Raw genomic sequence first — 22,845 nt, 5'->3', positions numbered from 1 at the left:
AATGCTTTGACTTTGATGGCTTTCAGCTTCTATTTTTTGAAAAGTAGCGCGCTCAGACCAGCTCGCTCACTCTTTTCCTCTTCCATTTTTAGGGCAATTGTTTTGTTTGATAGACGAAGCTTAGGGTCTCTTTGGGTTTGCAACCCTTACCCTCCTGGAAAAAATCATAGTTGCTAGACTGCGACACTTCAGACCAGGTACTATTAGAGCCGCTAATGGACGACGAGCTATTTTCCGCTATCCGGAGCTCAAGCATTTGAGCCGCTAAATGGACGAGACTCCTGGGGTAAAGGATGCAGAGAATAATGAGGAGAAAACACTCGTATGGAGCAGGGAGTAGGTATTGTACTACTTCCTGGTATGGAGCACTGAGAAGCGGTAAGTCTTAGGGCAATTCTTAGCCAGTAATTACTTTCTCGCCATAATAAAATAATATGTTCTCGTTTTTCGTGTCTTCTGTAATGCCAGTACACTAGCAGTACGACTACACTGTAGGCGAGAGTCCATAAGCCAGAGTGTGCAGCTCTCCATCTATGCAGCATAAACAAATTCATGACAAATTTCCTTTGCCTAAGGGCTGGGTTCCACTGCCGCTCCGCCGCACATCGTCCACGGCATGAAACGTCATCATTACGAGCTGGTCCAGCGAGGCCGCGGCTCATCACCAGCTTTCGCTTCGCTGCTTGATACAAAAAATGCAAGCCGCGGTCACGGCTTGCATTGTTTCCCGCACTTAATTGTTATATTCGGGGGAATTTTAATTCGTTGCATGGGCCAGAACACGAGGATTTTTTTGGATTTCACGCGCGCGCAGGCAGGCTAAATGTCATCAAAAAACGTCGAGCACGATCGCGGTACCGTGAATGGCGAGTGTCACTGGAACCGCGCCGCTCTGCTGCATGCAGCCAAGTACCGTGGAGCAGCGGAGCTGCGGAGCCGCAGTGGAACCCGGCCCTAACGAAACTTATAGCAATTTGAAAATGTTTGACAATTTTTCATAAAAAACTTGACAACATTGTTCTTCTGTAGAGTGCCGCTGGCAACTCCATCGATGAACTCCATCAATGAGCGCAGGGATAAAGTTTAGAAACCCTTCGAGCGAGAACGTGTTTTCAAAAAGGAAGCACAAATATGCCGCGTAACTTCCCCTCTAGTATGGCCCCATCAAAGCCACTCGCTGACTACTTACCAGTAAAATGGGGTTGGACGGTTGTCAGATTAGCTGATATGTTTTCTGCCAACACAACCACAAGCAGTTGTCAACTCTCAAGACTAAAAGAGCTTGCGAAGAAAGTGAGAAACCTTGGCTATGAAAGCACATGAAGCGTCAGAATAATCGAGCAAACTTGGACCTAGATTACCAGCGTCTGCTCCAGAGCCGGGTCAGTGACCCTGTTTGTGAGTACTTGGACCTTTTGGAAAAAGAACACTGGGTTACCTGCGACCCGGTCGGAAGTCCTGTCGAGTACTATACTTTTTTTATACTTCGAGGGTATACCGCCACTGACAGGCTGCATACGCGTGCAGATGCGTGCGGCCAGAGTGCCCAGTGCGAGTACGTTCATACATGTACCGCCAGAGCGCCCCACCATCTCGTCCTTTCGTGGCCGCCTTGTGGAGGTGGATTTCTGTCTGTAGGTCATACGACACGGACCTTATACAAACATTGCAGATTGTGCAGTCAATCCGTACCCAGTTTACCTTCGAGCTCCACATAAAAGCATACCAAGTGTGACCTTAGTACACGAAGGTTCTCACATTGTACAAACTTAGTAGCATTCTGCCATACGATTTTCTACCCTTGGCTGTAAAATCAAGGTGGGGCGCTCTTGCGAGACGGGGCGCTCTGGCGGTACTTTACGGTACATGTACAATCATGTACATCAGGAAGTCGAAAGTAAGTTTGCGACTCCCTGACACACAGTAGCCGCACTTGAACGCATCTGGCTCTGGCCCAGTGTTGCAGGAGTTGTGCCAGGTAGACGTGTACCCGGTTTGTGTTAAATCTTAGAGCAGGTACTGCATACCCTATCATATCTGTGTATATGGGTATACAGAGTCAGTGTTGTTGCGTCCCACTCAGCACCCTTCTGGTTCATTTCGGCACCAGCACTCTTTGCGTATGCAGAGTTGAGTAGAGTGCAAGTTCGGACCACAAGTACACTGTAGCAGCTAGTAGCAAACCTAACCTGTGTCGTGATGCACGGCACGTGTGTGCATCTACTTCATCCCTGAGTAACACACCTGGTATATTGTGCACAATAGGGCACAGTAACTAATCAGCATGCATCGCAGTTTTCTGCAACATATTCCTGAAGTCACTTTACACCTCAGAAGAATTGCGTCGCTGACTGGAATTCGATACCGGTTTAGTTTCTCTCTGGGTCATTATGAATCATAGAAAACCCGTCATACAATAGGTTCAAGCTAAAGTACCGTATCACCATGGTAATTCCTGGAAATTCGGTGTGTTTTCTGCCTTTTGTTAAACAAGCAGCAATGTGCAACAGAAATCACCATGGTGATACAGTAGATTACCGTGTGAAGCGGTGTGAGATGCAGCAAAGGTGAGCCTGTTACTGTGAGTCTATGCCCGAAACAATAAACTTTGCCGTGGGATGATTATCTTTGGGCTGCACACTCTGCACACTTATTGCTAGGTATATCATTGGTCTTGTTCGGATCGTCCATTACGTTTGCAGCTGTTCAAACTTGTTTTGTTGTTTATTATTTTATTGATTTATTTATTCTACTTGCCTTTCCTATCTTCTTGTGTTTTAGCATTAGGCGATTTGATCGCAGGACAAGAGAGGAGCTGATGGCCGATCTCTCCAGTGTCCCTCTTGGTTCGGAGCAGCGCCGAGTGCTGACGTTGGGACTTGGGTAAGGATGAGTGTTCCTCATGTTTACAAGTTATCCGTTTTGTCCAACACTAACGGTTATATGCAGAATGCTGCTGAGTCAAAATGTGCAACAATTAGCACAAAAACTGACTGATGAGATCCTGACATTCAACGACCTGATGCTTAGCTGCATCACGTTTATATCCGTTAGTGTTGGACAAAACGGATAACTCGTAAACTGATGGTCCTCTTTTTCAATTTTTATCCTTGGCTCTCCATCCGAGTTCCCTCGTGTGTGTAGCTATTATTATTTTTTTGGTGACAGTCAATTTTTTCTTCAGACTTTTCCCGTTTGTGTCTTTCCCTCAAACTAGTCAATATTTTTATTTACTTATTTTTTTGCCCAGGGTCTACATTCTACCTTTATTTTACTTAGACTAGGGTTAGCTGTCCGTTTACCAGTACTCATCCACACATATGTGCACATAGGGTCTACACAGAACTCTATCAGTAGTTATCACTCTTCTATATCGACCTCCACTAATTCTCGTGATCCTTGACTGGTCCTATATTACCCATATCGCCGCAATATCGACCGCTTATATCGACCACTTAGGCATTGTAATCTTTCGACTTTGGAGAGACTTAGAATTTTTCTCTCCACTTCAAAAAGTGAAATTGAAAGAAAGAAGACAAAGGAAGAGAACAAGCAGGATTTGAACTCACAACAGTATGAATCTCAAGCAACCCCTTATACCACCCAGCCACTGTGCTGCAGATGCTGAACTCTGTTGTTCTTACAGGCTTGTACCCAAAATAGGCAACATCCTATGTACACTATAGTACAAATGCTATACTAAAAATTTTAAAATAGCTCCTAAAGGTTCAAATTTTGGGGTTATGGCAAAGGAATCGTGATAAATAAGATATTGACCTCGACTTCGGTCTATATGGGAAATATAGGCCTCGTAAAAGACCTCGGCGGACCTCGGTCTTTTACTCGGCCTATATTTCCCATATAGACCTCGTCTTGGTCAATATCCTATACATATTTTGTGTATAGGGGGTTGTCTATCCACCGAGATAGCACTATATACTCCCATTCTGTGTGTTCTCTGGTATGTATGTCCCTTGGAGACTATACGGTGCCAGTGTGGTGACCGAGGTCAGGCCGTGTCTGCACTGGCATCGTCAACTTTGCCTACTGCTACGTGCTCCCCAGTGCTCCATCTGTGTCCTATAATTTGTTTGGGGAGGGGGGGGGGCAATACCGGTACTTCAGGTTCAGGGGGCGAGGGGGGGGATGGGGTGGGGGGACATCATGCCCCCAATGAACCTCTCCAGGCGTTGTTCTGGAGTAGACTAACCATAGGCGGAGTGTACACATGCAGCACATAGTTTGGGAGCTAGAACGCGATCAGACTCAGGCATATTCAAAGGCAGTCTATTGTGATAGTAGTCCTGGACTGATCTCACTATGATGATATAGGTCGTGCCCAGCATCACAATGCCAAACATTATAGATGACTGTTTTTTTTTTGCCTGAGGGGCTAGATGAGCATGCGGCGAGACTGCCGATGGCAACCAACAGGCTCAAGGCTGTGTTGAGACTTCGTATGAGCGACCCGAGTCAATTGTTTACTCACCATGACTAGGCATCGCATTGAGCATCGTATGCCCACTAATATATGTCACTGTTCTTAGTCGCACCGGGGGCGCATGCCCGTTTTCAGGAGACACACATAAGCCCTGGGTCCTGAAGGTTAGGCCTATTGTTAATCTAAATAGTCCTGGCTACTTTCCCGCTGAGTTCACTGACTTTCTACTGAACCCGTATGTATGTGAGGAAAGTACTGTTCTGACCTCAACTGCGGATTTCATCACTGACTTGGTAGAAGGTTTGCCTGTGCGGGACGATCATTTATAATTGAGTATAGATGTGACCAGCCTTTACTACACCAACATCCCCAACGAGCTCGGTTGTCGTGGTATATCACACACAGGTGTACAAGGTGGATGCCCCTCGCCCTTCGTACATGGTTATTAACAGCAGTGACTTCCTTGATGTCAGTCATTCGGAAGAAAAATGAGTTCGTGTATGGTAACGATGTGTTTCGGCAGATCCAAGGGACTGCCATGGGTTCGCCTGCAGCAGTGGTCTATGCCGACATTGTTATGCTGTATTTGGAGAAGCGGTACATTTTGCCGATCTTAGAGGGGGAGGGTTTAGAGGTTCAGGTTTATAGACGCTTTATCATTGCATGGTTGCGAAGGTCAAATTCAGCGCACTTTAGATAGGATTAATAAGTGTTCGGCCCTCAAGTTTTCTCATGAACTGGCACATGATGGCATTGATTTCCTGGACACCACAGTTTTCCGTAGTAAGGGATACATGGCGGTGAAGCCTCATTTCAAGTTCACCAATCGTTTCCTGTATCTGCTTGTCGGTAGTAACCACCCCTGTAGTATGGGCAAAGGTGTGTTCACTGGGGAGTTGATCCGTATCCGTCGGTTTTCGACCCTTGACCACCACTACGAAGCTGCTGCCGAGCGGCCGAAGCAGGCTTTCCGGGCCCGTGTATACAAGCGCTCCATCTTTCAGACCCGTACACTAGGAATGGATGCGCAGGGAAGGTATGTTGGTCGGATTGGCATGGGTTTGGGTTATTTCTGTAGTTGTATACAGTGCTCCTCATTGTATTTACCTGGGCCCGGCCTGCTGTCCTTCGCCCGTTGGTCTTGAGGTCCAGGTGTAATACCCCTACCATACAGTCCGGTGGCCAGCGCGGTTGTTGTTACACGGTGGAACATCGGCAAGAGGTTGCTTGCTCGTTTGCCTCATGCTCAGTGTCCTCAGGGAGTTAGTATTTTCCTCCTGTTTGGATTTTGCAGTGTCTATTGTGTCGGTAATTGAGTTTTTGTTCTGTATGCTTTTCTGTGGTGTGTGGCTGTTGTTCACACATCTTTATTTGACTTGCTTCCTGGTGTGGTGTACCTTTTTGTTTTATGTTGGTGTTGGTCTGGCTGTAGAGTTCTAGCATCCGTAGCTGCCTCAGGGGGTGCCACTTTTCCCATCAGCGTCGACTAGTCCGCCGGTACGTGGTGCTTTATCACGTTTAGTTGTCTTTTCCATCCTGTACGGGCTGTGTCCTGCTGACCACACAGTCTGGGTCTCCATACTTTGCATGTTCTCATCGTGTGTAGTGTTCACACGTACATATATGGACTGTCGCACCCATATGTTGTACATGTGGCTGCACGTGTTATCTCTTTGTCGTACCTGCTGCTGTATTTGTGTCTCTGTGCTGCTGACCCGTACATGCTGCTGCGCTGCTTTGTTGTATTGCTGACACGTGCACTTTTTTGTGCTGATATGATATCGAGTACGCCGCTTTTTGTGCTGAGGAGGGCACCACTTTCCGATATCATGTTTCCTTTCGCCATATCAGTTGTCAGTTCTCCCGTCATCTCCTGAAGTGTAGTAATGAATAGCTCTCTCTCTAGCTCTAGAGAAAAACCACTTGATTAGTCCGTTTGATGTGTGGCGTGGCGAGGGTATAGTGGAGGCAGCTCGTTCTCCAACCGAGACGACATTTGGCGCCCAACGTGGGGCTCAAACCCACGACCCTGAGATTAAGAGTCTCATGCTCTACCGACACATATATGCACGCGGCACCGTTTGTGCTCCTATCCATTTACATATGCTGCTTTCCACACCTGTGCTGACAGTCAGTACGCACCGACTCTGTACGCATGCACGCACACCATTACATTCTGTTGGCATCATATTAGTGAGGTTTTGCATTCCGAAATTCGGCAAAAGATTCGGCACGCGGGAGCGGGGTCGAAAATGCACATGAAGATGCGGCATGTTTGTTCGGAAAAAGCTCACTTTGCCGAACATATTTTTTGGATGAATTTTCTTGTGGAAGAGCGCTAGCGCGTGATTTATTCAAAGAGGTTTCTTATCTTGGCATGGCTTCTCAGGCGTCTTTGACAACATCAGCATCGTCAGCTACCTCTGATTGCTCCTCTCCACTGCCTGTCTACTCTCTTTCGCCTGGAGTGTCCTCACCGTCATCTGTGTGGCTGAAAAGACTATGGCGATACCCATAAAATTTGACTTGGCCATGGAGTTGGTTTTTCTGAGGCGACTGAGGAGGCAGGTTTGGCCCTCAACTCTTTGGGCGCGATCAAAGTTTGTCGGAATCAGCAAGAAAAGGAGCACGGGACAGGACGTTGCTGATGCTGGGGCTCACGAAATCAAAACACATCATTTTCGACTTGCAAAACAAACGTCGGTGCGAAAATTCGACATTTTGATGTTCGACAAATGATCAAAGAACGCCGAGCCGAAATTCGGAATGCAAAACCTCACTATTGCGGAGCTTTCCGGAGCTCCGAGTTAGTTCTTGTTTGGAATACAGCAAGAGAACAACATTACATTGGTGCTGCGAGGAAACGCCTGATCCTCGCCATGTCCCTACTGTCACTAACGCCCCCGGAGCCATTTCCGATCTACAGCAGTCTCTACGACACTGCTGCCCATTTTCCTGCCTGGGAACGGTGTTTCCGACTCTATGTCGCAGCAGCCGGCATCTCGAATGACACTCGCCAGAGAGACACTTTCCAGTATGTGGCCGGCAAGGACATCCAGCAGCTCGTCCCTACGTTAGCCAACACTGGCAACGATCTCGACGGCCTCATAACCGCCGCCGCCGACTACTTTCAGTCGAAGCAAAGCCCCAGCATGGCCCGCGTCCACTTCCGGCAGGTCACCCAGCAGCCTGGCGAAACGTTACTACGGTTAGACACGTTTTATACTCGTTTGCTGGCATCGGCAACGACCTGCAGCTTCGCCGACGATGCCCAGAAGAACGTGGCTCTCTGTGATCAAATTGTGGCAGGATGCACGTCCGATCCACTCCGCAGAAAACTGCTGGAGACTGCGTCCCTTGATCTCGCCAAGGCACTCAAGGCCGCCAGAGCATTTGAAGCGTCAGTGGAACAGATGACGGCGTTCCGGCGCACACAAGACTCGATCAATGCCCTCCGTCATCAGCCACCGTTCTACAAAAGGACACAGCCGCCTCCTGCTACTGTTTCAACTCCGTCGCGTCGACCGATGCAGTCTTCGCCACATCCAGCTGCAAACTCGTTCCACCAGCCGTCTGCCCCAGTCGCCACTCGCGCTCCAGGCCAGCAGGAATCCAGCACATCGCTCTGCTACCGCTGTGGAGAGCCAGGCCACCCTGAGTCACGTCGCTACGCAGTTTTGCACTGTAAACGTCTGCCCATGGGCGTATGGTCCGCATCCGAGATCCTACAGCGCACACTGGACACCATGGCTCGCTGGCCTCGACGGTGTGAAGAACGTCCACGACAACATCTTCAACTTTGGTAAGAGCGTCGAAGAGCACAACCGACGACTCGCCGCCTGCCTCCAGCGGCTCCAAGATCACAACGTTACACTCAACCGAGCCAAATGTCACAAATGTCACATCCTTAAGCCTCGGCTCGAGTTCATGGCTAGCGTCTACTCCGACAAGGGCATCCGCGCCTCTCCCAGCCACCAGCAGTCTGTGGCTACATTCTCTACGCCATCTTGCGTCAGCGACATACAGAGTTTCCTGGGTCTCACCAACTTCCTCCGCCGTTACATTCGTAACATGGCCGATCTCACCACACCACTCCCTGCTCTCACTAAGAAAGGTACTGTTTGGCGTTGACCTGATGTTGAGCAGCAATCATTTGATGCACTGAAGAAGGCCATCGCCGAAGACTGCATGCTGCAATACTTTTACCGCAAGCGATACACATCACTGTATGTCGACGCATCGCCCACTGGCCTCGGCGCAATCCTGTGTCAACGCCAAGATAACGGCCACGATGCACCTGTAGCATTCGCCAGCCGTGCACTCTCCGGCGTCGAGCAGCAATATTCTCAAACTGAACGGGAAGCATTGGGTGTCAAGTTTGGCTGCCTTCGCTTTCACCACTACTTGACAAGGTGATCCACAGTTCACCGTTGTCACCGACCACAAGCCGCTCCTGCAACTCATGGCCGTCGGATCGAGACCTCCGCCACAAATTGAGCGCATGGTCCTTCGCCTGCAGGATCTCAGCTTCCAGCTCCAGTACAAGCCTGGCCCAGAAAACCCGGCCGACGTCGTCAGTCGCAATCCGCAGCCTCATCCCGACTTGCCAAACATCGGCGCACAGGAAGACACTGCGTACATACATGCCCTAGCTACAGCAGCTAAGCCGAATGCGTTGGCTCTGGAGGAGATTGCGGACGCCACCACCGCAGACACCACACTGCAAGCCATCCTTTCCTCTCTGCAATCTGGCCGCTGGGATTCCAACCACACCACGGTCCGCCCGTACTTTGCCCTCCGCCATGAACTGTCTGAGAGTGACGGTCTACTACTCCGCAACGACCGTCTCGTCATTCCCACGGCCCTCCAACGGCTTACCCTGCAGCTTACACATGCGGGCCACCAAGGTATTGTCCGCACCAAGCAACGGCTCAATAGCGAGGTTTGGTGGCCCAACATGGCGACTGAAGCCGAAGCACTCTGCCGGCAATGTATTCCGTGCCAAGCAACTCTCTCAACGACACCCCTACGTCCGGGAGTCCGTGCCCACACCACCGTCCACCAAGCCGTGGCAACGAGTCTTCGTCGATTTATACGGACCCATGCCAAACGGTCAGCACCTGCTTGCCACTATCGACCAGTTGACTCGCTACCCGGTCATCAACGTGTTCAGCACGACACCCACTACGGCCGGTGTTTTTAAAGCTCTGCGCTCTACATTATCCATGTTTGGCTTGCCCGAAGAGCTAGTCTCGGACAACGGTCCTCAGTTCCGTTCTCCGGCTTTTGTTGATTTCCTCGCGCAACACGCTATCCAGCACCGCCACACCCCTCCTTTGTGGCCACAAGCAAACGGAGCAGTCGAGTGCCTCAACCGTACCATTGGCAAAGTTCTGCGAACTGCCAAACTAGCTGGCGAAGACATCAATGTTGCATTAGACCAATGGCTCCTAGCGTACCGCACCACGCCACACCCTGCCACTCGCGAGGCACCGGCAACACTCATGTTTGGTCGCCCCATCCGCGACAGCATACCCTGCATTACGGCAGCCGCACCAGACTTGCCTTCAGCTGCCCACCGTGACCAGCAATTCCGCCAATCCCAGTGCGACGCTGCCAATGCCACCCGCCGGTCAAACGCCCCCATCCTCACTCCTGGTCAGCGCGTCTTACGCCTCAATGAGCAGGCACACAAGCTCTCACTACAGTGGGATCCCAACCCCTGGACCGTGGACCAGATTTCTGGGTCTACGGTGACGATCTCCAACTCAGCAACTGGCCAAAGATCGACTCGCCATAATTATGTCGTTCGTCAAGCCCGTAATTGTTGTCCGTGACACCGCCAGCCCATCACCCACTACCAGCTGAAAGTGCTGCCACCAGACCTTACAAAATTACAAAAAAATCACATGCAAGAAGTCCTTTCACTTTGACTACTGCTCGTTGCGTGACATCACTCCTCACCAAAGGACTTCCTGGGGATCACAATCCTAAACAGACAAATGTACGAATACCGCAACTGACTCTGTTGTTCTGCACGCCACGATCAATACGACTGCGTGCAAGACACAGCTGATCATCGTCGCTGTACTCTTCCCTGGGCGCGTTACCCTGTCGCTGCAGCCTGCGGCGGACATTCCATAGTTCCACCAACTTGATGTTGTTGTTGTTGTTGTTGATTTTTATTTTGCTTTGCAAGGCCAAACGGGCAATGGTGCCCAATTCTATGGAAGCGAATTTCAAAAGGGAGAGAGCTACGGGGAGAGAGAGAGAGAGAAAGAGAGAGAGAGAGAGAGAGAGAGAGAGAGAGAGAGGGGGGGGGGGGAGGGAGGGAGGGAGATGATAAGCAATTTTGTAGCGTCAACAGAGCGATTTTGCAGTGTCAATAGAGCGATTTTGAAGCATCAACAGAGGGAACACAAAGAGTTCATAACTTGAGCGCACAAGCACGCAGAGAAGAGTAAATGACGTGGTGTGTGGACGGGAAAAGTCAGACAGAGCATTCATTGCAAGGTGTAGGGGATGGAGGCAAGCTTAAATTGCTGGGCAGCCTTGATCTCCCTTACACTCCTTGGGAGAGCGTTCCAGGCCAAGGCTGCCTGAAAGGCCAGGCGAGATCTGCCGGCTTCTGACTGTGCCGAGGGGACAGTGAGGCCCCTGGAAACCTGGTGCCGGGTGGTGCTGCCAGCTGATGGTGAGAATAGGTCCTGGAGGACACTGCTGGCTTTCCCATTGACACAGCGCCACACCAGGACGAGCCGCTTCTGGGCGTAGCACTCCCGAACTCGGTACAGGGACATCCGTTCGAGCAGAGGCTGAGCCGAGGTGTGAGGCGGCAAACCGTATACCGCTCTCGCCGCTCGGTTCTGCAGGACCTGAAGGCGATCAAGCTGCGAAACCTTGAGGGAGGAAGAGAAGGCGTTAGACCCATATAGGAGGTCAGGCATGATGACTGACCTCACATACTGGATGCGACTACTGAGGCTCAGACATCTGCGGGACCGCCACAATGCTCCAATCTTCTGCACAACTTTCTTCGCCATCGCGTCAACATGGGGGTCCCACTTCACAGCGGCGTCAAGGGTCACGCCGAGGTACCTTGCTGTTGGGCTCAGGGGAAGCTCTGTCTGGTTGCAGCGGACAGCGACATGCTGATCCGCATTGCGTTGTGGTACAATTGACAGGACCTGGCTCTTCTTGTCATTTAGTAGCAGATGTCGATGCTTGAGCCAGTCAGCGACGTTGGTGACGGCCCCTGACAGGCAGGCTGATGTGGCTAGCACTGATTTTCTGTGGCAGTGCACTGCAATGTCATCGGCAAATTGCAGAGATGGAGCAGGATGGGCTATGGCAGGGACATCACGGGTGTACATGCTAAACAGGATCGGTCCTAGGACCGAGCCCTGTGGTACACCAGATGAGCACTTAGCAGCAACACTGTAGGTGGGGCCAATGCGCACTTGCTGGGTTCGATCGCTTAAGTAGCTGCAGAACCAGCGAAGGGAGGCATTGTCCAGGCCGAGATCGAATAGGTCCCGGACCAGTTGGCTGTGATTGACCTTGTCAAAGGCTTTTGACATGTCGATTAGGCAGACGCCTGTGGTCAACTTGTCGTCCCGGGCCTTTAAGATGGCATCTGTTGCTACAACTAGGGCGTCCTCTGTGGAGTGCTCACGGCGGAAGGCAAACTGAGTCGGTGGTATGGCACATGATCGCTCCAGATGTGCAACAAGTTGCTTCTGGACTATCTTCTCGAGTAGTTTGGATACGATCGGCAGGAGCGACACAGGACGATAATTTGCAGCTACCGATGGATCGCCAGCTTTGAAGAGAGGGCTTATTACAGCATATTTGAAAGCCAAATGGACTTCACCATGCCTCAGCGATGAGCTGAAGAGCACTGAAAGCGATGGAGCCAACAGGTCAGCGCAAGCACGTAGCAGACACCCAGGAATCCCATCACTGCCTGTGGCTTTGCAGGGATTTATCCGTTCCAGGAGGTGCTTGACCTCATCTGGGGTGGTTGGCTGGAAGGTCAGCATTGAGCCTTGCGGCTGTGGACCAATGGGAATCTGGAGCTGCGCCGGACGGGACGGATCATGTACAATGCTGTGGAAGGCATCCGAGACTTCTGTGATGTCGCACGTTGGCTGATGATGTTGACGAGAACGGCTAGTGACAGAGTTGATCACGGACCACATCTTCCGCAGGTTGGAGGAGTGATCACGACACTGCTGTTGGAAATGCTGATTGCGTTTTCGCCGGTAAGCATTTGAGGCTTCTGCACGGGCTCGCTTGTACTCCTCATGTAGATGCACGTTAGTCTTATCTTGTAGCCACTTTCGGTGAAGTCTTTTCTTGCGCATGTTCAGTTGGAATAGATCACGGTCGGACCATGGCGGGGGAGTCCTCCTGGAGGAGATTCTGACTTCACGCAGGGGAGCGTGACTTTCGAGAACCGACATAAACTTGGCATGCCAGCCATTCCACATCTCGTCTACAGTTGCAGCAGGGGGAAAGGAGTGGAGGCTGCACGAGGCAATATCTTCACGAAATGTTGCAAGGTTAATGGCACGGATCTTGCGGGTGAGGCGCACTGATTTCCGCTGCAGTGAGTGTTGCGAGGAGGGTAGAGACAGACTTGCATGCACAAGGAAGTGATCGCTGATCGTGCAGGGTACAACTTCACAGTGACTTATAGTACCCACGGTGGAGAGCACTAAATCAAGCAGCGTTCCATCCGGACATCGGGGTGTGACTCGTGTGGCAGACTGAACATAGTTGCGGAGCCCATACGATCCGATAAGGTCCCAGAAGCGCTGGTGAGGACGACTGGTCATGCATTGAGCCAGATTGATATTAAAGTCACCCACCAGTGTCATTGATGGCGTGATCGTGGCAGCATTGTGGAGGACTGTGTCCAGGTGGCCCCAGAAATCAGCAGTTGCATTTGGTGGGCGATAGAGGCAGCCAACGAGGTGCTGGTGTTGCCCTCCGCCAATAGCTATCCAGGTAGCCTCCAAGTGGCTATTGTGCAGATCAGAACGATAGGTAACTGGGAGTGATGTCTTGTAATAGAGGCATGTGCCCCCACCCTGGCGATCGGGCCGGTCACAGCGAACAACACTGTAGCCGGGAATACAAATTTCGCCATCCGAGATTGTACTATCCAGCCAGGTCTCAGCAACGCCAACGACGTCCCAGTTGTGCTGGTGGGCAAGGCTGTCCAGTGCATGCAGCTTGTAGCGCAGGCTGCAGATATTCAAAAACCCGATGTTGAGGCTCGTGACGAACAGTTTGAGGTTGTTGCAGTTGGTTGTTCTTTGGGAGCCCCGGGACCTTCGAGGCTGGAAGGGAGTAGCATTAGGGTTTAGCAGGGGTATATGGCTGGCAGCAGACATCACTGTTTGCTGACTGGAGCCGATGATGGCTTGATGTTCCCATTGATGTCGACCATGCGGTGTTGCCATTGACGACCTTCAACTTCAGGTCCTTGCCGTGGTCCGCACCATTCAAGAGATGGGCCACATTTGGTGTACTTTCACCCAGTTGGTCACTTATCTTAACCTTGCCGACTTTCCACTGCCGGACTGTTGCTTCAACAATTGGTGGAGAGCACATACGCATATCATCCCTCTTCCTTGCAAACATCATTTCCGTCTCCACCACGTCCTTATCAGCCTGATCCATGGCTGACACCCCCAAGGCACTGTCCACTGTGCCGCCGGGCTGGTGGAGCGACGGACCGATTCTCCAGTGACGGTCGTCGTCCACAAGGCTGTTGGAGTGCGCATCCAAGATGTGCTAGAGCTGTTCAGTGTCGTGCAATGCTATCGCATGAGCTGATTGTTTAGTAACTGGTGGTGTTAGTGGACAGTATAGCGTAACTTGTAGTTCGTTGGTCTTTCTCTTTTGTATAAACAAACTAGAAAGCTAACGATAAACTAGTTACACTGAGACAATTCGACTGGCACAAATTACAACAAAATCACATGCAAAAAGTCCTTTCACTTTTACTACTGCTCGTTGTGTGACAACCACCATCATCAGTGTGCGCATTGCGCCTGGTTTGGTGCATGCCTGGTGGAATCTGACATAGCGGCTGATGCAGTGGGCACGTCAGGTAACACCTAACGCATTGAAAATGACTCAACTATGACTTGGTTCGATTGCAACAAACCTAATGATAGTGGTACCGAAACATTCGGGTAACCGGAGTAAGTGCCAATTGATATTTTTGGCTCCAGTCAGTCAAGTGATTCAATTGCAATACAATTATATACGTATGGTGGAACTCACTTAGTACGTACCCGGGTAAGACATACACCTGCATAGCACGATCCTCTTTGTCGCACGGATTTTCCTCCCATCAGCGCATATTCAGATGTGTACGGATACGACTGCTTCCTTCTGTTCATGTGATTCATTGTCGCTGTGTTACTGTATGCAGATCTCACTCAGCTCTGCTCTCCGAGCATTCTGCTTCCAACACGACTTCCCGAAAGGTATGTATGGTGGCTAATAAATAGTAATAATGCGAGAGTCTTTACAGATTCCAGTGCTCTCATGCCTTTTGCAAGTTCCTTTTGTAAGTCAAATGGAACATGGTTTGTGGTCAATACTTCAGCAGTAGTGGTGCGAGAATATTCGGGTGGCAAATTGCTCGGAATTGATGTATGATAACGGAGAATATACCAACATGTGAATCACTTGGAGATATGGTTTGCCAGGTTCTGTTCACACTCACTAGGCTAGACCCTCTCGAATATTGTACAACAGTTTTGGCCCAGGAGTAGTAAAGGGCACGGGGCAAGCTATGTCGGGACCTGCTGTAAAGTCCGCCATACACGAGCTGTACGTCTTATCGGATGGGATATACCCCTGATATTGCTGATAATGAATGGCCCAGTTTCATTGTACTGCTGTCCGCGATATTATATCCTTAGTGGCATTGTTAACTTCTCATTGCTTGTGGGGACGTATGGATCATACGTCCATCCAACACCTGCCAATCGGAACCCACCGACAACGCTGTCGGTTGGGTTGGACCACAATCGGTTGGTTTTTTAGTCCAAGATGCCGCCTAGGTAGCACACAGCATTGCTAATCTGATTTTAAATTAGCTGCGCAAATCCTGGCATACTGCCCGTAAATGCATCTAACTCCCAGGGTGCTTATGAGTTTTTAGGTCTATGTGGTACTTGTGTCGCATTGGCAGCCACTGTTCCGTTCTGTATTTTCTGGTGTATGTGTCGTTGAATCTCCACAGAAAATATGCCCGCGCATTAGAAGGAGGTGAAAGATGCACCTGCAGGAGAATACATGCTTAAGAGAAGGCAGAAACATGACCGGATCCACCAGAACTAGTGCTGGCAAGTCAACAGAGGCGAGTACTGATAATGTTCCAGATTGTGGTAGGATCATATAAGCAAAATTGACACTGGGAGGCACGGCGGTGGGTCAGCTCATGGCCAGCGCCAGTTCCAGTGGATATCACGTGCATCCAGTTCTAGTACTATAGTATGACTGCTACAAAGCAGTGCGGCCCAAATAGAACTCGGGTCAGGTGCCGAAGAACTGGGGGGGGGGGCATGTGTTGATGAATGGTAATAACTCCGGAAATCATGCTGGTGTATCGAGGGCGTTGGCCAATGAAGTGCTGGATTGATGGTGGATGAATGTACTGCAATCTTGGCTGGTCCCACTATCGCAGAGACAGCACTTCCTGGTGCAACCACCCTATCCTGCAATCTATATAATAATTATTATAAGAGATTTGTGTGAACGATTTTAGCATGATGCAAGTCAGCTTATTGTGCCGGGGGCCTGGCTACATGTCACTATAGCTTTTTATAGACTCAATCACCGCATTACGCTGCCTTGCGTTGACTTGATTGAGCACTCTTTTTGGTTAGTGTCAAAGGTATATGTAATAAGGATCTGCCTTCGTGCAAAGCTCTCTTTGTACGTGTCTTGCAGATAGCTCGCTGACTTTGATGCTTTGAGCCATTTTCAAATTGCTTTTTTTGTTCATTTCATATAGACCGTATTGCCATTTGTTTAACCTCCCGCTCTGAGCTCCACTGATGGGACCTAAAAAGGCTGAAACAGCTGTCCGGAGATTGAGCGTCAGTATTATGGATTTAGAATACACGATCTGGGGACAGCACTAGTACTGTCTAGCTGTTTCGTCCTTTGTGGACTCATCAGCGAATCACGGAGAAATAACTCTCAACTAAGGATGAACCTAGCAGCCATGAAAATAGATAAATAATGCCTCCAAGCCAGAATTCAAGGCTACATGTGTAGGCCCGAATGTGCCTTGCCCGAGTGCTGAAACTGGTAAGTCATTGAGATACGCATAGAACATCTGGCAAAGGAACTACTAAAGCCCCCACGAGCACGATATTCTACTTCAACAAGGAAGAATTTTGAAAGCATGCACAGCCCTACATGCATAATGTTGGTATAGGTAAGCCTTGTTTGATAAATTAACATGTTGATCGGTTGACAGCATGTTACAAGGCGGGGGACGCACTGTGTTAAAAAACAGTGCTCCTGATACACTAGTGTGTCCTCGGCTTTGTCACATGCTGTCAACCGATCAATACATACAACGTTGCATGCAAAACGGCTGCAGCCTCGCCGTACGGAGTGCTATTTTGGAAAATGCTAGATAAACAGCCTGTACTTATACAGGTGTTCTATCAACTAGTGCCATTATGACAACGGTAGCTGAATGATACATGTACATCCCGGGGTCATCATTGCAAGAACCTCTGGGTCTAAGCCCGAAGTAACATTCAACTACAGTCAAATCTGTCGTAAGCGACCGCCCCTTGGTGCAAGAAAAAGCGGTCGCTTACGGCAGATGGTCTCCTACGGCAGATGTATGGTAAATCCGGCATACCAGGTATATGCTTCCATGTACTCAAATCGACGAGAATAATGTGATTTTTAATATCATTTTATTGGATATTCAACGACGACCATACCCATAGTACGCGTATGCGACACGGCAGTAGATCGACACTGCCTGGACTTGAGAGCTGCAGCACAGCCTCAGTACAGGCCAGGCGCCAGTCGATCGCACTTGCAAGACAGCGCATTTTCACACTTTGCAGGTGACAGCGCACTGGCAAGTACAGTTTCGCACCTGGCTGAACCTGGGTCGCGGTCGCTTACAGCAGATTTGAATGCAGCCACCGTGCATGAAATCGCGGTCGCTGGTCGCGCACAGCAGATGGTCGCTCTGGACAGATCAGTTTGTATGTGAAACCGTCGGTGCACGGAAAATCGGTCGCTAACGGTAGATGGTCGCCTACAGCAGAGGTCGCTAACGGCAGATTTGACTGTACATGATTGTATACACCATCATGTATACCCCATCCTCGTGGCAACTGAGTCTACCCCTCACCCACTACTGCCACTGCGACGACCACAATTGCGCACAAACAGAGGACCTACTTCTAACTACAGTGCTGGCCAAACAAATCCAACCTTATGAATCAAATTGCGCCGGACGCTACGCAGCCCTGGACCGGTCTATGCTCTCGGATTTCTCTGGCCAGCACTGTACAAAATACACACACAACACTGCTAGGCTTTCCACCACACTAGGTTTTGAAACCGAAGAGTGGCAAAATTCAGGGCCAGACTAGAAAATCTGGGGAGACCTGATGGTTTTTTTAAAGCAAAACACAGTCAACACTCTGCAGCCTCACAGCCTCAGGCAGGTTTTCACGAGTGCACAATATTAAAAATTGTTGATGCACCACGAATACAGCCGGGCGTCACAGAACGTGGGACCCAGGAATGTACGTGTATACCTCTAGGAACAGCCAATAACGTTTTAAAAAGAAACGCAGTGTCAATAGACTCAAGTCTCTGCTTTTCTGGAATACAGATTCTGCTACACACGTATTGCTCACTATCCAGTGGGATGTGCATCTAAGAAAGTGGTACGAGAAGTCAAGGAACTAAGCCTAAGGCCAGATTGCTGAAAGGTTTTGTATAACTAACGAGCCTGACCCCTTGCAAGCAACAGCCGTGGATGCGTGGCTCTACTGTAATAAATGTACAGGTACACAAACAATTTGAATGCAGAAATAACAACAACAAACAGGGAGAGGTGTAGGAAAATATACTCGGACCCTAGTGAATTTGCTTGTGTATTAGCTTAAGTTGAAAACTTTGGGTACACTTGTTGAGAGGCCTAACTGCATGCAGCTAAAACAGGGAGTGCCGTTGTCACCGACGACTTTTCCAGTAAAGTCGCGGCTAACATCTTCTCAGGTATTCCCGGGTCTTCGCTAAGGGGGAATGATATCATGTGCGTCTTCTATTGCTGATGTCGCTACACGCGATGGTGGTGCTGATGTACTGATTGTGGTGGAAGATATTGAGATGCTGTATGTCTCGAACCTTTTCGCCAAGTCTCCGCGGCCATCGCGCAAGAGGGTCGGGAGCACCACAACTGCAACGCCACAGATCCAAGGATCGATTCTCGGACAAAACATTCTTCAGATTGCCAAAGGTCCCCAGTGCTTGGCAATACTGGCCTGTACAGCATGAAAACACCACACAAACGCCCACACACCATGTACCATGTAAACGCCCGTTGCAGGAGAAGCACGCAAATCTGCAAATGAATTGGATGTGCACCCACAGATTTTCTCGTATAGAAACAATAGCTTATCTGAATCTGAATAAAACAGATCAAGACTAGTGCCAGATAACAGTCTAATCTGCACAAGGCACCTGGCGCAGCCATGTGAATCTCGAGCAAAAGGGACAAACATGTCCCCAATTATCAGCAAACGGGTGTGCGTTACAGGATTGGCCTGGCAACTTCAAACAGGCACAATCCACTAACGTGGTGCCCCGTCAACTTCAACGGGAACACACCGATACAAACACAGCCCCACAACAGCAAAACGGGAACGCCGTTACAAATATGGTGCCCTGGCAACTTAACGGGAACGCACCAACACAAGCTGGCCTGGCACCTTGAAACAGGCACAACTGACAAAACACGGCATCCGGCAATAGCAAATAGGTAGGTACACCGTTACAAGAACAGTCCATCGCACCAAAATGCTGCTGCCACAACATTATAGCAGTAGCACGCCAGACATGCATACATGGCATTCCCAAAAGCAGATACCTGGAGTCAAATTCATCCATCACACTGTTTGTTAGGGCTGAATTTTCCAGTGACAATAGCAAATCCCGCCTAAGGCACATGTGATGAGATCTGTACACCAACTATAGTCACAGAACCAATGCACATTAGTAGAGCATAAGAACTCACTTGCGCTCATACCCTGTCACGTAGAGATGCTACTCTACGTGTACTGTTCCGATGTCCATTGGGGTGGTATGCCGGCCACTTGCCAGATGTAGAGCTTTTAAGCCGTACTTTGCCACCGTCAGCTTGCCGTATCACCACCTCACTTGCAACTCTGGATTCCAGGACTGTCGCTCCAACAATGGGCATGGAACTGGAGCTAACCTGATAACAGTTGAGAGCGTGACAGAGTATCTTATTTAAATAAGGCCGAGTAAGGTGGATCCCTTTGGCAAAAGTGAACACAGGCTTAGTGCTACAGGCATGGGCTGTTATGTACCGGAATAGCCAATACCGGGCATGTTTTGTCGACAGTAGATGGAACTGCGACGGCTCCACCGTATATGGCCGCGTCTTAGTGACCTTCAGGCGCAACGTGACAGTCAGGTGCGAGACTCCCAGCCTCCCACACAAATACTCTTTGGCTGTCAAACGAGTGAATACTAGTAGATGATGCCAAATACTCGCTGGCAAACAATAAGCCATACAAGGCCAGTAGTACACTTACCCACAGCATAGCCTGATCTACAATATGACTGATTGGATCGTTGTAAGTATTGCCGAAAATGGATTAAGTCGTCCACTAAAAGCTCTTTGAAACTCGGATGTTGAGCCAATATGGCAATAATAAAATTAATGTAGAAAGGAAAAGGACGTATGGATATGAGTGTAGAGTAACTGTCACTATATACTAAATACAGTCAGAAAGTGCAACAACTAGGCACTAAAACATTTGACGACCCGACTCCTGGCTTCAACACATCTCCGTAGTGTTAAGGAGAGACCAAAGAGGGAAAGGTAATACTGGTTTCGTCATCGTCCAGTAACACTCAACATGTCTTGTTCCTGTGGGACTGTAGCTTCAACTACTAGCTTGTGCTCATTTTCGTTGCCTTCCCCTCTTTGGTCTCTCCTTTTAACCTTGAACCTTCCAAGTTGGAAGGCTGTTGGTTAGCGCTACGGAGATGTGTTGAAGCTAGGAGTCAGGTCGTCGAATGTCTCAGCACTCTGTCAGTTTTGTGCCTAGCTGTTGCATTTTTTTACTGTAGTATCTAGTTACAGTGGTGGACAGTTACTCTTAACTCATATCCATATGTCCTTTTCCTTTCTACTAAAAGCTCTATCCGCAAATATGCCGAGGCGGCTTGCCGTCTCTCTCTCTATGCCGTGCAACACAACTGTTGAGCGAGCAGCTTTTAGGCCAGCCCCATTGCACAACAGGTAATAGGCTACTAATAGCGTAACGCAGCTAGGTAAACACGAATCGATGAAAGAGGCAGACTTCTTAGAACAAAGAGACTAGTTGTGAAGGACACAACATGTTCAGCAGTCAGCAGCAGGAGAAATTGCCACAAGGAAATTATTCCGGCAAAACTCTTAATTATGCAGCAATACTAGGCTTACACGTTTGTGTCATGCGTTCTGAGACGGAGTCCTTGACTAGCTCGTCACTGGCCGCACTCAGAGCAGCAGTCGTCACTACACATGGGTTGGGAAGCAATGGACAAAATTAACACTTGCCATACACACATGCACTGCTTACCAGCTAAGTTAATATGTCATACTGTACTGCAGCAAGCAAGGAACTGGCAATACCTGCACCAGGCCTATCTACTGTGACCCACGCCATTGTGAATGAGAAGAGGCAGCATTTGACAGTATGAGCGGTGTGATGAACGGGAATGCATAATACAAGCCAGTCGAGCATTGGTACATGTACTTACGGACGCAAGTTGGCTGCACACCGCTCCACTGGCCGTTGATTTCACAAGTACGCACGGCCGAGCCCATAAGGACATAGGGAGATGTGCACACAAACGTGGTCGTGTTGCTGAACATCGAGCCGTTCACGGTCATTGAGCCCAGTGCCGGTGGTGACAGGACCTGGCAGTCGATTTGACCTGCACAAGCACAGAGTGCACAGAGCACAGAGCACAGGCATTCAGTGCATGCATGTTTGACCTTGGGGTGAAACGAGTGCCAAAATAGAGGACTCGAGTACTCTTTGAAAAAACGAGCGAGTATTCGAGCGAGTACGAGTATTTTACTGACAACATAAAACAATGTACTGTACACACTCTCGTAACACTGAACGTACTACACCTGATACACATGTAGCCTTGCATGCAGCCTAGTGCAGGAAATAGTCTGAACTACTGTCTTTTTGTTGGTAAGTGGGGACAAGTAATAATATCACGCTTGCATGGGTTATCAGTACTGGTCAGAGTAACAGACGTGCTTGATGAACAAGCATACAGTACAGGCTGTGCATAAGATACTTTGAGTATTTTGCGAAACGAGTCCTCACTCCTTTCGAATTTTCGAGCGAGCGCTCGAGTATTCAATATACTCGTTTCACCCCTAAAACGTTTGCGTATGTGTGCGTGGCACAGACGTTGGTTTTGAATACATTGTAGTACACGCATTGTGTAAAGGAAATTGATGCGAAGACTGCCTCAACATGGCCATGCAAAGTAATACAATAGATACAGCAGTGAATAGCGGTCAACAGTAGCTCTATATTTTGCTTGTAATAGAAGTCATGGTACTACCATCAGTGCTGCTGCTGGTGCTTACCTGGAGCTGGTGTGACCTTGCCTGGGCAGTACTGTGCATCAGAGCCATCAGCACAGTCGTACCAAACACCGTTGCAGCGCTGTGATGGCAGGATACAGCCACTGGAACGCAGGCAGGGCAGGTAGCCAGACTGGCACTGCAGTTGAATGGCTGGATACACGTACCCATACACACAACACTCAAAGCAGTCAAGAGATGAAGAAAGTGTCTGCTCGGCACATCTTTCGTACAGTCAAGAGATATTAGTATATTTGGAGGAGGTGGTAGCCTAAAACAGGCTCGACAAAAGTTACCGGCTTATGTCAACAACTCAGTGTTCTGGTACCCGGTGAAACACCCTAACCATACACCTACAAGTATATCATATATCCTAAGGACTCAGGCTGAGATGCCCGACTGGTCCTGGGTCCTGTGATTAGCACGATCATCATTTGTGATGATGAAAAGTGGCAGGTAACACCCAGACTATTACATGCTC

The 22,845-nt window shown here is 49.3% G+C and overlaps 2 protein-coding genes and 2 long non-coding RNA genes across 4 annotated transcripts in view; 2 read left to right on the top strand and 2 right to left on the bottom strand.

Annotated features, from left to right (window-relative positions):
* Window positions 1-22,845, top strand: part of LOC135804821 (uncharacterized) — a 187,022-nt gene that overhangs the window by 111,343 nt on the left and 52,834 nt on the right. The window lies entirely within an intron of this gene.
* LOC135804813 (uncharacterized) overlaps window positions 1-22,845 on the bottom strand; it is a 41,908-nt gene that overhangs the window by 4,386 nt on the left and 14,677 nt on the right. The window lies entirely within an intron of this gene.
* Window positions 11-16,510, top strand: LOC135804818 (uncharacterized). The gene is made up of 5 exons (XR_010551085.1): window positions 11-378; window positions 2,782-2,883; window positions 5,874-5,938; window positions 14,892-14,946; window positions 15,711-16,510. It is a non-coding gene; the product is annotated as an uncharacterized LOC135804818 (long non-coding RNA).
* Window positions 18,176-22,798, bottom strand: LOC135806745 (sushi, von Willebrand factor type A, EGF and pentraxin domain-containing protein 1-like). The gene is made up of 5 exons (XM_065320970.1): window positions 22,765-22,798; window positions 22,368-22,517; window positions 21,515-21,691; window positions 21,195-21,269; window positions 18,176-19,002 (listed from the first exon to the last, which is right to left on the bottom strand). The coding sequence occupies exons 1-5, from the start codon at window positions 22,796-22,798 to the stop codon at window positions 18,770-18,772; spliced, it is 669 nt and encodes a 222-aa protein (XP_065177042.1). The 3' UTR covers window positions 18,176-18,769.

Source organism: Sycon ciliatum, chromosome 1 (genome assembly GCF_964019385.1).
Source record: "Sycon ciliatum chromosome 1, ocSycCili1.1, whole genome shotgun sequence".
NCBI classification, from domain to species: domain Eukaryota; kingdom Metazoa; phylum Porifera; class Calcarea; order Leucosolenida; family Sycettidae; genus Sycon; species Sycon ciliatum.
Note: the sequence above shows the minus strand (reverse complement) of the source record. Positions and strands in the feature narration are given on the sequence as shown.